A 16,401-nucleotide genomic window follows, 5' to 3' on the forward strand; every position below is an offset into this window, starting at 1 on the left:
TAGAAAAAAAGATGAGTAAGAGAAGACACGTTAGAGGTTTATAAAATTATCCATGATGTGGCATAGATCTGTCTATTTCACTTTCCATAATGTTTGCCTTTCCTCAAGCATGTTCGTTCCATTGCTGCCACATTTCAATTTCTTTTAAAGTCTGCTTGAAAAATTATATTCAATTTTATACAATTTCCCTTAAAATGTTTTTTTTTGCAAAATGTTTTGCCTAATTTATGCTATTTTGTATACGTATGTATATATGTAATATATGCATGCATTTTTGTAGAGAACTGCATTACAAAATTTGGAGATAGGATAATTGTATTCCAGTTTGCGTATTAATCCATGAAGTGCAAGTTAGGTTGATTTGTATTGAAATGCAAACCAAACAAATTTATCCCCTATAATGTAATAAAAGTAGATTAAGAGGGTCTCTCTCTCTCTCTCTCTCTCTCTCTCTCTCTCCCCCTCTCATAATCTGAGAACCTAAGATCATCCAATGAAGCTGAATAGCGAGAGATTTAGGACAGACAAATAAACTACTTCTTCACAAAGAGCAGGGGCATAGTTTTTTCCCCCGTTTAAAAGGTTGAGATGCCTCTCCTAAGGGTAAGTGATTGTTAGTAAGAGATTTAAGCTAAAATACAGTGGGATGCTGGGTTGTTGTGTTTTGCCACGCCTCTTTTGCCTTTAGCCCTGCCCACCACTGGAACGAGGCCCTCGAGAACTCTCTGAAATGGAATTTGGTCCTTGGGCCGAAAGAGGTTCTGCCCTTGACACAAGCTATGGAATTTGCTCCCCCAAAACGTGGTGATGGCTACCTATAAAGATGGCTTTAAAGGGGGATTAGACACTGGCCTTTGGTCTGATCCACCAGGACTCTTATGTATTTATATACTGTCAACACACATATGGTAGGATGGAAACCTATTATCTCAAGTGATAGAATTATCTGCAGGTGATAGAACTGATCATCTTGATAAATTGTAATTCAGCATAAAATTGCTGCCCCAGATGCTGTAATCCCTACTTCAACATGGACAGTGATCCAACCGCTGTCTGGGAGGAGTGTTTCAACCTATCTCAGTGCAGCCATTTCTATGTGGAATTATTCAAACATATAAACTAGACATTTACTCTGCTATGACTGGATGAGTTAAGCATAGGAGTAAAAGATTAAGACATAGACACCATATTGAATTTTCAAGTGGCTAAAGTTGTCTACAAGTATATTCCAGTGTGAATATCTCTGCCAAGTTTAATGGCTTTCATGTTGAATGCAGGCCTACAAAGTTTCTTGAGGTTTGTATTTGTACTAGGGCTTTAGCAACCTGTCTTCAAAAAACACTGCCCTGTCCTGTGGGGAGGGGGGGGGAAGGGGACATTTTGCCTACTCCAAATTGAAGGCCATGATTTCAGGTGCTGGGTTAAAAACTGAAAAACTGTGCTGCTTCTGAGGTGGGTGGAAGCTTCCTCTTCATTCTCAGCCACCCCTCTCTCACACACACACTTCTTTTAACAGCTTTGCAAGCAACTTTTAAACAGTGAAAAACAATAAAAATAAATAAATACTAGGATGTTGTTGCAGCCAATGTCATGGTAAATACTACCTCCCTGAAGAAACTATTGGGGGTGTGGGTCCAGAATCAGCCCCCCTAAATCAAAACAGCGGCCCCAATTTGTCAGCTGTAAATGGCAGGAGAGGATTGGAGCAGCTGACAATTTCATACAGGGTTGGAGATCCCTCAGGGAAGTGGAAACCCAGAGCTGCAGATTTGCAAATGCATGACCCCCCACCCACAGCTCTGCTTCCTCTATTGAAATAAATAGAGCAGCCCTGAGTCTGAGGAGCTCAACCACACCTGGCACCCTTGAAGACGGTGAATTATGCACACATGGCATTCAAAAAGGATACTTACCCAGGGCAAAAATGGCACACGTACAAGAAATGGAAGGTATTCATTGGGCAGTAAGCAAGTGCACAGCCAACCAGGTATGAATTATACCAAATAATCTATTAACATAAGGGGGGAAATCAGACAAGCTTTAGATCATAAACCATAATCATAACCCGTTGATTTGTATACCACATATTCCACTGTTTGAGCTCAAAACAGTTTGCAAAACAAACAAATGCAATCCCCATAGATAATAACTTCCTGACTGTTAGAGCAGTGCGACAGTGGAACCAGTGACCTAGGGAGGTTGTGGGCTCTCCCACACTAGAGGCCTTCAAGTGGCAGCTGGACAACCATCTGTCAGGGATGCTTTAGGGTGGATTCCTGCATTGAGCAGGGGGTTGGACTCGATTGCCTTGTAGGCCCCTTCCAACTCTGCTATTCTATGATTCTATAATACAAAACAACAGAAATGGAATAATAAACATACCAAGATGTAAATAAGACATAGCAGTATATTGATTAACACTGTCCAATACCACTAGTAATAGATACTTGCATTAAACAATACACTAAATAATACACCTAACGAAAAGATGCATCAGATTCACAACAAACAAGGAAAGAAAGAAAAAGAAGGCACTCCAAGCAGCAGAAAGAGGCTCTCCTTCTCCCAGGGTCCTGTGCCTAGATCAAAGGAAGGGGACCCTGAGCCTCATAGCAACTCCCCTCCTAGTAGTCTCTTGGCAGCAGGCGAGGCGGGATGCGGAAAGCTGTGCCTCCTGCCGTTGTCCCCAAGCTGTCCTGGAAGCAGCCCAAGCACCTTCACACACACACACACACACACACACACACACACACACACACACACACACGAGGCTCCTACGGCTGTGGGCTTGGTAAGGCCAATAGCAACAGCAGCGTCTCTGTCTCCTCACAAGTCATAATCCTGGCAGAACGTCTTTGAAGGCACAGCCCCAATGATGATACCCAGCAGCCTCTGAACTTGGAGGGTGCCCAGTATCTGATGCAGGGTGGGAGGACAGTGGAGGAAATCTTCGCACCCAGGCTGCAGCCATCCTGCACTCTGCTAGAGGGCGATTTCACCCCTCTAGCAGCAGCACCTCAGATGGGGAGGGAAGGATGCTGGGGCGGCCACAGGATAGGCCATAGCACAGGCACTCTGGTTTTCTCCCCTCCCCTCCCCTCCCCACTCCTGGGAACGCCCCCTTTCCCCCGTCTCAGCACGCCTGCCTCTGAGAACAGAGAGATAGACACCGTGGTTCTCTCTGTGCAGGCCACGAGGGGGATTTCTCTGACCTCAGAACCAGGAAACGGAACGACGCTATGCTCCCTGTATTACCCAATCCCAGAGCTGTACAATTTTAAAAGGAAGATGAATTATGTCTAGTTTAATCAGCATTTGGGAGGCAAGATGCCTTAGCCGCAAAATGCAAAGTGTGTGTCACACTCTAAGGCAGGACCTACACTACTGCTTTAAAACAGTTTATAATAGACAACAAAGAAGTTAAGGAGGAAGATTAAAAATAACGATTTTATAAATTGAATAGCAATGCTTAAAAATAATATATACAAAGCATTCCATCACATGTGCAAAAATACAATCAATCCATCAAAGAATTCAACAAAGAATGCTCAGGAAAGTTGTTTCCATTAGCCAGACGCGCTTTGACGCAAGGTCTTCCTCAATGGCCTGTGAGCTCAAAGCTGGTTGGAGCCAGGGGCTGTTTTTGTTGTTGTTATTGGGACTGACTTTACAGGTTTCAAATAGTAAAGGAAATAAACGAAATCAAGTGTCACTACTTCCCACTGTGTAGTTCCAATCATTCGCAGGAAGCCCATCCAACGTGTCTCCGACAACCTCTGCTCAAACACGGTATGGAAACAATGGAAACAGCTTTCCTGAGCATTCTTTGTTGAATTCTTTGATGGATTGATTGTATTTTTGCACATGTTATAGAATTCTTTGTATATATTATTTTTAAACATTGCTATTCAGTTTATAAAATTGTTATTTTTAATCTTCTTCCTTAACTTCTTTGTTGTCTATTGTATTCTGTTAGGTTAAGGGTAACACTTTTTTGTTACAATTAAAACTGTTTATAACAGTAGTGACAACTGTTGGGGCCCAGGACACACTGCAGATACAGTCTTCAAAACATTTTCAAAGTGATATACCCTGCTTAGTGTAGATCTGGCCTTAGTGTGACTAAATCTGGATCCAGTCCGTATTTTGGTAGAGGTCCTTTTTTAATTGCAGATAACCATCAGAAAACAGAGTATCAGAGGCAAACAGATGTGGAAGTAGAACAGATATTTATCTACAACAGACATTAAGAACACCAGAAGCAATGAAGGGAACTAAGTGAGTCCCCCAAGGATATGTATAGGCACTTGTTTATAAATTATCTAGAATTAAGGGTGAGGTAGCCAAGGGAGGTAGCCAAGTTTACAGATGACACTAAATCATTCAGCACGGAAAATAGGATTATGAAGAGCTCTGAAAGCATCTCTCCAAACGGGACAACAAAATGGCCAAATGTGGTTGAAACTAAGGCCACAGCTAGACCTAAGGTTTATCCTGGGATCATCCAGGGTTCGCCCCTGCCTGAGCACTGGATCCCCTGTGTGTCACCTAGATGAATAGGTTTGACCCCTGGACGATCCAGGGATAAACCTTAGGTCTAGCTATGGCCCAAGTAGATTTAAAGTGATCCACATTGGGAGAAGAAATCCTAACATCTCATTTACATATGACGGAGAGTTCTGTGGGTCATGATGGAGAGATCAATGATCTCTGGCAGCTATGTGACTACCACCATGCTAAGCTAAACCCCTTTCTTTCTTACTTTCTTTCTTTCTTTCTTTCTTTCTTTCTTTCTTTCTTTCTTTCTTGCATTTTATACCTCTCAATAGCCGAAGCTCTCTGGGCGGTTCACAACAATTAAAACCATTTAAAGTATAAAACAAACAGTATAAAAACATGGTATAAAATACAATATAAAAGCACAGCCAGATGGCAGCTGCGCCGTATTCGCCTCGCTCTAGAGAAAATAAATCTGGGTAAGTCGCTGATTTTTTTTCTTCTTCGCAGCTTCGCTGGAATGCCCCCACAATGGCTGCAAAGGGGCTGCTGTGGCGTATAATCAATCCAGCATCCCTGCGCAACTCACCCTGGGGCTTTCCGTGCATTTAGACAGTCTCCTGATCTAATTGGCTGGTTGTTGTTTCGTTTTGCTGATGGTGTTTTCATTCTGGTTTAATCTGTTTTTAATTTTTAATTGTATTGCTGTTTTTATTGCAATTTCACTACAGTTCGCCACCTTGAGTGCCTATTTTGGCAGAAAGTTGGGATAGTAATTAATTAATCAAATAATTAGATACAGTTCCCTGAATTTAGTAGGGAATAAAAAGTGCGTGTACAGAAGAAACTTTAAGAAGATGAGCAAAGTCACATACCTCTGATTAACTAGCATACGCCCAGTATTGGGAAAAGGGCGGGAAATAATAATAATAATAATAATAATAATAATAATAATAATAATAATAATATGCCTTTCTAGATTAAGGCATTGATCCCATTTTACAGATAGGGAATATGGAGGCTGGGAAATGACACAGGTCTGTCAACTATATACATGTTATTGCATAAGGACAGATACGACTCCAGAGTCTGCACTATTGCTCACATTTTACAGCTAGGATACCCCAAGGCTGAGAGATTACTTCCTTAAATCAGTCAGTACATTCAAGCCAGGTCATTCTAAAAAAGCAAGCCACCTTCCAAGCACGTTTGCTCTGCTGTCTCAGGAAAATGCTCAAAAAATAAGAGAGAAGGCATGCCTGGGACTGTATTTCAGGATGAAAAGTCATAAGCAGATCAGTCAATATCTTTCAGAAAAGCGAGAATTCCCTAAGCTTTGTAATCTAAGAGAAAATGCCTGTCTAACTCCAATAGTTAGTGCAACTTCTGATTCTTTCCTGCACCATTTCACCAGCAATAGTTAGTGCAACTTCTGATTCTTTCCTGCACCATTTCACCAGCAACAGCTGCCCTTGTTAGTTCTGTAAATAACCATTCACAACCACATTAAATTAGTTATGGTACCTTCAGGTCAGCTACGCCCCTCTGGTTTTGGTAGACTAATAGAGCTGACTCCTATTGCAGCTCTATTAACCAGCGATTTACAGTTTATGGGTTAAATCCAACAACACTGGAGCGGACTTTCACTTGCCTCATGGGGTTTCCCCTTGCTCTCCTTTCCACTGTAGCCTCCTGTGCCTTCCTAATCGGCTCTGGAAGGTCCCTCAACCCTTCCAAGCAGATTTAGGTGGTGCAGGGGCCGCAGGAAAAGGAAAATGTATTCCACCAGGGGGTTCTGTTCCACTGGTTTTGATAAAACCATGTATTTCTAATCTGTATACCTGACAAGTTTCTCTTGGGTTTATTGATCATTGTGAAACTTTCTTGCATTGCCTTTGTCTTATGGTGTTTGGAGTAATCATTTAGACCTTGTTATTTACATACTAATGCAGTGCTTTCTTCTGTCGTTTGCCTACCCAGGGTAGTTACAGATTGGTTTCCACAAAGGGGATCATCTTAGTGAATCACATTTGTTGCAGAATTCCTTGATATTTAGTGGGAGGGTTTTATGAGTGGAACTGCAGCTAATGCTGAACCTTGGGGCTAAAGTCCAGGGGGTCCCCAGCCCAGCGGTCCCCAGAGAGCAGCAGGTACCAAATCAAACTCCATTTGATTCCATTTGATAATGATGGTGCTATGAAACAAGTTTAAAATATAAAACCGCACATGTTCAGAGTGATTTTAAAAAAGGGTTGACACAGAGTTTTATTGTTGTTCTACATACCTGGAATTTAGAAGCAGCTTTAAGTATAGAATGGCAATTTAATGGGAGAATAGACATATTGCTTGCATGCGTCACAACTGCAATAATATACATGGCCATCTAAATGGGGGCGGCATAGGACCATGGACATAAGAACATAAGAGGTGTCATGCTGGATCAGACCAAGGGTCCATCTAGTCCAGCACTCTGCTCACACAGTGGCCAACCAGCCATCGGCCAGGGATGAACAAGCAGGATATGGTGTAACAGCACCTTCCCACCCATGTTCCCCAGCAACTGGTACACACAGGCTTACTGCCCCGAATACTGGAGATGGCACACAACTATAAGGACTAGTAGCCATTGATAGCCTTCGCCTCCAGGAATTTATCCAACCCTGTCACTTGAGGTCAGGTGAACTCAGTGGCAAAGAGCACCTTTTATCAGCTTAGGCTGATATACCAGCTGCGCCCTTATCTGGACAGAGATAGCCTAGCTACAGTTATCCATACTCTGATAACCTCTCGGTTGGATTACTGCAATGCGTTATACATGGGGCTGCCTTTGAAAACGGTCCGGAACTGTTTTTAAAGGCAGTCCTTTTACCAACAGGGACTGGCCGGTGAGATCACATTACGCCAGTCCTTTTCCAGCTTCATTGGCTGCCAGTCCAGGTCCGGGCCCGATTCAAAGTGCTGATATTGACATTTAAAACCCTAGATGGTTTGGGGCCAGATTATTTGAAGGAACGCCTCCTCGCATATGTACCTGCCCGGACCTTAAGATCATCCACAGGGGCCCTTCTCCGTGAGCCCCTGCCAAAGGAAGTGAGGCAGGTGGCTACTAGGAGGAGGGCTTTCTCCGCTGTGGCACCCCGGTTGTGGAATGAGCTCCCCAGAGAGGTCTGCCTGGTGCCCACACTGTACTCCTTTCATCGCCAGCTGAAGACCTTTTTATTCACTCAGTATTTTAACATTTAATTTTAACTTAAATTTAAATTTTACTGTTCTAACTCTGTATTTTAATCTTATATCAATTTTGCTGCGTGGTTTTATCCTGGTTGTGCTTTTTATACTGTATTTTGTATTTGAGCTTTTAACATCTTGTTTGTTTTATGATGGTTTTAATTTTTGTGACCCACCCAGAGAGCTTCGGCTATTGGGTGGTATAAAAATGTAATAAATAAATAAATAAATAAATAATCCCCTTTTAAAACCATCCAAATTGGTGGCCATCACTACATCTTGTGGTCGTGAGTTCCATAATTTAACTATGCGCCGTGCGAGGCTTAGCTGTACCTGTACCACCATTTTTTTGGGTTGTTTTGTTTTTGCCCTATTTGCAAGACTTCAAAAATAGCCCTCAACCCATATTCTGGAAGCAACATCTCACCAGAGTTGCTTACAAGAAAAGAAGAATTCATCCCCTCTCAAGGGACTTTGTGAAAAAAATTGTCTTGAGCATAGTGGCCTGATGGTGTTGGGGGTGGGGGAGGATAGAGGCCCTCATCTGTGCTCAGAACTGCTGGTTTACAGCTAAGCAGCTCTTTCGATCCCCTCCCTTACAAATTACACATTACAAAGTTTCACGGAGGTAAAATAGAAGAACAGAAGGTGTTACTGTTCATACCTGTGTATATGAATAAACGTTTTTCTTTGGGTCAGTTGGTCCAACGCCATACTTGTAATAAACCTTTTTATCAGCCCATGATGCGAATACATCTGACCAGCTTTTGGCAATCATAGTCTGTGTTATGGACTCACCACACATATGCACTGCAATAAGAAGAAATGTGATTGCATACGCCAGATTGCTTAGTCGAGATGCATTATCCACTAAAATGAGTCAAGAATTTGGACCATTATGGTATTTAGACCATAGCCAAATCCCCTAAATAAATAGTAAGCTAATATCTTTCAATTACAGCTATAGAGCTTATTGAATACAGTCAAAAACATAATGTAATTTTGAAAAGAGCAAGTGGGGAAAAGTGCTGTTACCCAATTATCTTGATGTTTTACACTCATTAGATTGTAAGCCTATGCGGCAGGGTCTTGCTATTTACTGTTTTACTCTGTACAGCACCATGTACATTGATGGTGCTATATAAATAAATAAATAATAATAATAATAATAATAATAATAATAATTTGCTGGAGCACAGGAATCTGGTTTCTTACTGAGGGCCAAACCAGAGATGATACCACACCATTACTATTGAGATTTCCCTGAGGGGCTGTCCCCAGATGCATCCCATCAGGAGAGACAAGGGAGGGCCTTTTTGGCTGAGGCACCCTAGCTAAGGAATGCCCTCCTCTCAGAGGCCCAACTGGCACTGACATGGGCCTCATTTTGGCACCAAATTAACACCTGGCTAGTTACCCAAACTTTGGGGTTATATTACCTGTAGTCCGGCTGTTGTTCAGACTGTTGATGATTATAATACTTCTATGCTGAATATTATTATTATTATTATTATTATTACTATTATTGTTGATGTTGTTGTACCTCACCTTATGTTCAATCAGTATAGGATGGAATTAAAATATTTGAATTAATAAACAAACAAACATATCTCCCTTGAATAAACCCACATTTTTCATTGAGTCCATAGGGAGGAGATCTGAACCTATTCCTCCCCTGCAGACAATAAGCACACTGCCAAGTTCTTAGCTCCAGAAGGAAAGCTCCTCTGGGTGCCAGTGGGGCTTTAGGGCAGATGGGGGGATAGCAGACACTGGGGGAAGGATATTTGTTGGGACGTGGGTAGGAGAAGAAAAAGTTGGAACTAGAATGTTTCATCAGGTTGGGGGAGTTCAAATAATTGGACACTTAGGTTAATTATTACTGATAAGGTGGCAGCAGACCCATTTAAAAAAAGAAGAATTTTTATTTGCAAATATAATAATAACCCACAAAAAACAAGGGAAAACCACAAAAGAGGGGGAAGCATCGTTCCTATTGGACTATTTATTTATTTATTTATTTATTACATTTTTATACCGCCCAATAGCCGAAGCTCTCTGGGCGGTTCACAAAAATTAAACATCTGATTAAATCAAATAAGGAACAGTGTTGGGCAGCTCTACTGCTTCTGGAAGTCGCAGCAAAGGGGTTGGTGGGAAAATAGAAATAGAAATAGAATAACCCCATAGGATTTGGCAGTGGTTTAGAAAGACTGCTCTTATTTTTCTTGCAGCTAGCACAAATAAAGCTATCCTATAGGTGATGAATCTGTTCACTTCAGCCAACAGCTATCTAATTTTAAAATTGTCTGATTGGCCTTCTAAGGTGGTCTGGAAAGGGAGAATAAATTTAGCCCTCGGCGAATTATATAATGGACAGTATGTGATATAATGTTCAAGAATTTCAATATGTCCTGCTTCACATTTGCAAAAGCATTCTTTTATTGTGCCTAGTTCTGCACTCCACAATTCAAGAAGGACGCAGACAAGCTGGAGCCTGTTCAGAGGAGGGCGACCAGGATGATCAGGGGTCTGGAAACAAAGCCCTATGAAGAGACACTGAAACAACTGGGCAGGTTTAGCCTGGAGAAGAGAAGACTGAGGGGAGACATGAGACCACTCTTCAAATACTTAAAAGGTTGTCACACAGAGGAGGGCCAGGATCTCTTCTCCATCCTCCCAGAGTGCAGGACACGGAATAACGGGCTCAAGTTAAAGGAAGCCAGATTCCAGCTGGACATCAGGAAAAACTTCCTGACTGTTAGAGCAGTATTACAATGGAATCAGTTACCTAGGGAGGTTGTGGGCTCTCCCACACTAGAGGCCTTCAAGAGGCAGCTGGACAAGCATCTGTCAGGGATGCTTTAGGGTGGATTCCTGCATTGAGCAGGGGTTTGGACTCGATGGCCTTGTAGGTCCCTTCCAACTCTGCTATTCTATGATTCTATGATTCTATGATTTGAAATCTGAGCTGGGTAAAAGCACGCCTAACAGGGAAAAAGGTTCATTATCACAAATAAGTAGCCCTTTTATGATCTATTCTGATTTTGGTATACCAAGTAGCAAATTCACAGTTTTTTATGTATTCGGAATCTCTTTTGGCATCTTCACCAAACACAATATCTCGGATCTTATGATCAGATACATCCTGCACTGTCGTTGTTAAGGGAGCTGAGTATCTCATCACCAGGCATCTACAAGATTATATCCAGGCTTCAGTCATCATAACACTTACCAGTGTCTTTTTAAAAAATTCGTTAATACTGAGGCTGGTGTCTGTGGGATGGTGAATCTGCTCTGGGGCTTTTGTCTGAACTTTAAAGGAGCTGTCCAGAGTGCTGGGCAACATTCACAAAATAGATTCAGCACCATGAATGGCTTCTGTCGTGTTCAGACTATAATCTGGAGTGGATTCACTGCCCCATGGACATTGCAGCGATCAGCCTCCACCCCCCAAATCATGGAAATTCCTTCTCCTTCCACTTTCAGTAGGGACAAATTGCCCTGCAAAATAGTGTATTCCGCATGACCCATGCTAAACCTCTGTTAAACCTGCATGTTCCACTCCCAATAAATTTTTTGATTCTGCCTCCGTACGTATATATATATTTGAAAACAAATACATACAGTGACATGGTTGCTACTAACATGTTTAATGTCACTTTCACAGCTTGGCCCTGAGTGAGGATCAAACTATGTTGTTAGTAAGCAAACCTCTCAGAGTGTGTAATTCATAGAATAGTAGAGTTGGAAGGGGCCTATAAGGCCATAGAGTCCAACCCCCTGCTCATTGTAGGAAGCCTCCCAAAGTTTTGTTTCATTTTGTTTTAATGAAAATCAGCTGCTGGAACTGTATCATGGGAGTTAGTGGTGTACAAATGGCTCCTTCTTATGTCTAGGCTTCTGTTTGGGCCTATTGCTTTTAGTGGTTAGTTAAATTTCTGCTCCCCATTAGTTCCCAGGGCCAGTTATCTTATAAGGCTGGACATTCTCAAGGCTGGTAGACAAGCCTCTGGCAAGATCTGAAAGTTAAACCACTACTCAGAACAGATCCTTTCACTTTCCAAGAGTGTGCAAACATTCTCAAGGTCATCGGAGTATAGCCAGAACAGGATGGGCCAATGGGGTAGCAAAGGTGTCCCTGGGACCTTCCTGATTCAGAAACTCTTATGGGAGTCCTGATTCTAAAAGGGTTCCCCCTGGCAGGAGGGATGTACGCTGTCTGCAATCATTGCATTGTAGTGTTCTGATTTAAATATTTCGTTAATTTGCTTCAATTTAATAAATCTTTCGCCTTCACCCACGGGTGGGTTTACTCCAGCCTTCCTCAACCTGGGGCGCTCCAGATGTGTTGGACTACATCTCCCAGAAAGCCCCAGCCGGCAGAGCTGGGGCATTCTGGGAGTTGTAGTCCAACACATCTGGAGCGCCCCAGGTTGAGGAAGGCTGGTTTACTGAATTTAAGGAGAACCTCCTGCCTATCGGCAACACAATTGGTAAATGAATTGATGAGGGAGGAACTGCTTAGCCCTTTCCTTGCTTCAGACAATTCTCCTTAACATACCCTTAATAAGCTGCTTTCCACCCGGTGGCAAACCCACTTTGTTGCTTTATAATCAAAGAGTTCTTCAGTTCACTTACAACTAGTAGTTCGATCCTCTTGGGGACTGCTTCTAAACTGACATTTAGCGGCCCATCTCTTAGCATTCCTGCTAGCTTCTCTACTCCATGTCTTAGCAAAAGAAGAAGAAGAATTAGATGTTTGTTGTAGTATCATCAGAATACAGCTTTTTTTCAAAAGGGCTGTGCAGACACAGCTCCAGCTACTGGATTGAAGATAGGAGCCACAATGGCTCCTGGGAAACAGTGAGGCTAGGAGTGGCTCAGTGCAGGCCTCTGCTGCTTCCTCTTCTTCCTCCTTTGCCATCCCAGCCCTCTCCTCCCCCCTCCCCTCCCCAGCAGCAGCCAGTGTTCAGTGTGTAAACCAGCCCCACTGATATCACCTCTTCCTCTCCCCCCAGCTCCTCCCACTAGCAGCTGTGGGTGAGCCCAAGAGCTGCCACTGCCTGCCGCGTTCGCTCATGATTGAAGGGTCAGTGATGCACCAGCAGCAGTAAGCAGTGACCCACACACTCCCCAGGAACTGGTACAGGGGAGGGAAAGGAAGGGCAGGGGGCAGCCAATGGAGGTAGAAGAGTAAGAGGGTGGCACCCCACTTCAATCTGCATGGAGGTGGCAGGTTGGTCCTGGGCAGAAGCCCAAGAAAGCAGCAGACCAAGGGGAATGGGTTTTGTCTTGAAAATGGAAGATTGGAATAGGCAGTAAATCAGAATTATCATTGAAAATGGATAACATAGCATGGAATGGCAAAGAAGGGAGAGAGAATGGGGTAGATAAATGCCGTCAATAGCCATCCAGAGCTGCGGAGATGGAGAAGGCTGAAGTCCACCTAGTGCGTTAAACCTCCACTCTGAGTGTTTCCAATAAAAGCACTGTGGATTCCCTGGCCTCCAGAGCCATCGTTTCTGGCTCTGCACTACATTTCCCAGGTGCGCTGTGGCGAGATCTACCCCTTGTGTCAATCATTATGATTGTGGAATAAAAAGCAGGAAACTATGAAAGCAGTATGTGGATTGTGCCTGGGCAGTAGCGTAGATGTAGCCTCTTCCTCAACTCCTCGTTGCCTAGGAGGTTGTGAGGGGAGGAGGGCTGCCTGCAAATGCCAAAGCAAAGCCTTCGGACATCAGTGAATTGCACCTTACCACTTTCAGCATGTTCCTGGCAGTTGGCGTCACGTCCCTCCTGATGGAATTTATCATGTCAATAATTTCAACCTGTTTTTCTGGACTGGTGTCACTTAGTACAACTGATTTATCCTGAAGGGTTTTTTTTTTAAAAAAAAGACAACGTTATGCCAGCGATTCATTTGACTTGAAAAATTTCACATCCTTCCATCATGATGAGCCTAACGTACAGTAACAATGTTCTTATTATGATGATCATGTTACAATACCACAAGATGCCCAAATCCTTCATTTTGATATTGTCAATCTCTAGTCCAACCTATTGACTCACATTTATGCCAGTTTGTCTAACCTGAGAGGCAACTCATCCCTTACCACATACTGACAAATTGGACTCTCTGCAGGGTTCATCCTGCCACGAAGTAAGATGAAGGAAACTGTTACAGTCAGTAGATTTTGGGGGCAAGATACTGCCAAGTCCGAAAGGGTGCCAGAGTAAAGGAAGGGTTGGGCTTAAAGTTTGAAGTGGAGCAGCTGATCAATTTGCACTGCAGCCCCACCCCACACACCGCGCTTGTGCCATGGTGAGCCAGCCGCCTTCCAGGGACTCAGCCCTCCTCCATCAAGCCACCACCACAGAAACAGAACCTGGGCAGCATCACCTGCAGAAACCCCAGAGCCTGGTCCCTGTAAGCTCATTATCGTGCTGGTCCAATGGCACCAGGGGGGATTCTACACGTCGTACTGAGGGCGCTTGCATGCGCCCCCAGTGCGCCCCCAAAGCGATCGTGTAGCTTGCCTGTTCGAAGAGACGAGGAAGAGGCGTCCTTACCACCGCCGCCGCCCACCTACCTCCTCGCCGGCCGGGTCGGAGAGCTCAGTGGAAGAAGGTGGGGCGGAGAGCAGAAGAAGCTCTCCGACCCAGCTGGCTCTTTCGCCGGCAGCAGGAGGCCGGCGGGGAGGTGGGCAGCGGCGGCAGCGGCAAGGATGCGGCTGGATTCCCCAGCCACCTCCTCCTCCGCCTCTTCCTCGTCTCTTCGAACAGGCAAGCTATACGATCGCTTTGGGGGCGCACTGGGGGCGCATGCAAGCGCCCTCAGTACGACGTGTAGAATCCCCCCAGTGCAAGCTCCAACCCTGAGCCTAAAGAAAAGCCATGTTTAAAACAAGTATCAAAATGTAATTCTACACGACTATTTATAATTTTAAAATGTAAAACTCATCCAATACATGCATGGCAAGAGAAAACCTTTTTATGTAACACACACACACACACACACACACAGATATTTTCCATTTATTCCCTTCTTCTTTCAAAACAAGGCATGTGGCGGATGTGATGCTCACTCTGTGGAAGGCTCCCATTGCCTGCAATGCACAGCTGTAGTGAAGCCTTATGGAGCAACGCTGCCATTGGCTTGGGCAATGGGAAGACACTGCCAGACCTGAGTCTGCCACCCAGCATCTTTTGGAGATGCATAGCAGATAATGGTTCCCTGAAGCTAGAAAGTTTGATATCCACTGTTTAACAGCCTAGCAACAACATAACTGCGAATAGAAATTGTGAGTTTTTCCTCCTTTGACCTTCTCCCCTATACATTCTTGGCTGTTTGAAAACTTATAAGAAAAAAATATGTTAAGATATCTGGAATCAGTAAGAATAGTGGGGAAATCTTTCTAGGAATTGTGGTCTCCAAATGCCAAATAACTTTCTCCAGAGTATGCCTTTTCTTTGTGTAGTAAATGATCTGAACTGTCAGCTTTTTCTATCTCTCTGCTTTCTCCACCTCACGTAACTGCAGCTCCCTGACTAAGCTGTGCCTAACAAATATTCTATTAAAGTCTTAAGGCTCACACCTCTTCTAGCGACTGTTGCAGGATAGCAGCCAAGAGCAGGAGTACAGCTGGAAGAAGCATTCCTGGAGGAACAGAAACCATTTCAAATGTGGTTAGGATCTTAATCTCCATTGCAAGAAAGAAGAAACACAACAGTACAATGGTCTGCAACCGTCAAGCGACTTTCTCCAGAGTATCCCTATTGGCTTTGCAGTAAATGATCTGTTAGCCTTCTTAACCTTATTTCTAATAATACTTTTTCCGTTTGTGTTTAAGAAGGCTACTTCTTCAATAAGGAATTTAGGGCACTAGTCTATGCATGTTTATAGTGCTTTTTATACTGTATTTTGTATTTGTGCTTTTAACCTGTTGGTTGTTTTATCATGGTTTTAATTTTTGTGAACCGCCCAGAGAGCTTCGGCTATTGGGCGGTATAAAAATGTAATAAATAAATAAATAAATAGGCAAAAAAAAAGTCCTACAAGTCCCAGCATTCCCAAGCCAGGATGCAAGTTGTACAACTTTTTTCTGTCTAAACATGCATAAGATCACACCCTTAACATGTTAATATACACAACAAATTGCTTAGGTATAAAGAAACTCAGGGAACAATCCAATCTTTAGACAGAAAAAGTCCAACAATTCCTACTACACCTCAGCCAGCGTGGCTGATTGAAGAGATCATGGGAGCTGTAGGGTTGTTTTTTTGTGTGTCTAACCGTGCATAGGATTGTGACTTTAATGAGCCTTGGGGGTAAGAGTTGCCATGATTTTTTTTCTAGTTGTAATAATCCCTACCTGTCTTGGTCAAATTATGAAATCATCTTTCTTGGAAAACACCTTTGATGGCAGGGTAATAGCATGCATGAAGTAAAGTTCGTGGCCCACTAGTTAATTAAGTTTCCTGTGTAGGGTTAAATGAATTTGTATATCAGTTTTATTTATTATTATTTATTTATTTAAAATATTTATATCCCACCCTATGTCACTAAGATCTCAGGGCGGCATGCAGATAAAAACATGCAGTATAAAACAATAAATATACACAGTTAAAAACAAGTTTTGGAAGCCACCATCAGACACCCACCTGGAATTC

General features: G+C 43.1%; 1 protein-coding gene across 1 annotated transcript in view; it reads right to left on the bottom strand.

The window, feature by feature from the left end:
• The window catches only part of LOC134391934 (uncharacterized), a 58,390-nt gene extending 43,004 nt beyond the window's left edge, over positions 1-15,386 (bottom strand). Inside the window, exons 1-5 of the mRNA XM_063115856.1 lie at positions 15,327-15,386; positions 13,488-13,601; positions 12,367-12,457; positions 8,390-8,535; positions 1,914-2,008 (exon numbers count right to left, since the gene is read on the bottom strand). Coding sequence (XP_062971926.1) covers positions 1,914-2,008; positions 8,390-8,535; positions 12,367-12,457; positions 13,488-13,601; positions 15,327-15,386 — 506 coding nt within the window. The remainder of the gene's footprint in view (positions 1-1,913; positions 2,009-8,389; positions 8,536-12,366; positions 12,458-13,487; positions 13,602-15,326) is intronic.
• Positions 15,387-16,401: the final 1,015 nt, after the last annotated feature.

Source organism: Elgaria multicarinata, chromosome 2, assembly GCF_023053635.1.
Source record: "Elgaria multicarinata webbii isolate HBS135686 ecotype San Diego chromosome 2, rElgMul1.1.pri, whole genome shotgun sequence".
NCBI lineage: Eukaryota > Metazoa > Chordata > Lepidosauria > Squamata > Anguidae > Elgaria > Elgaria multicarinata.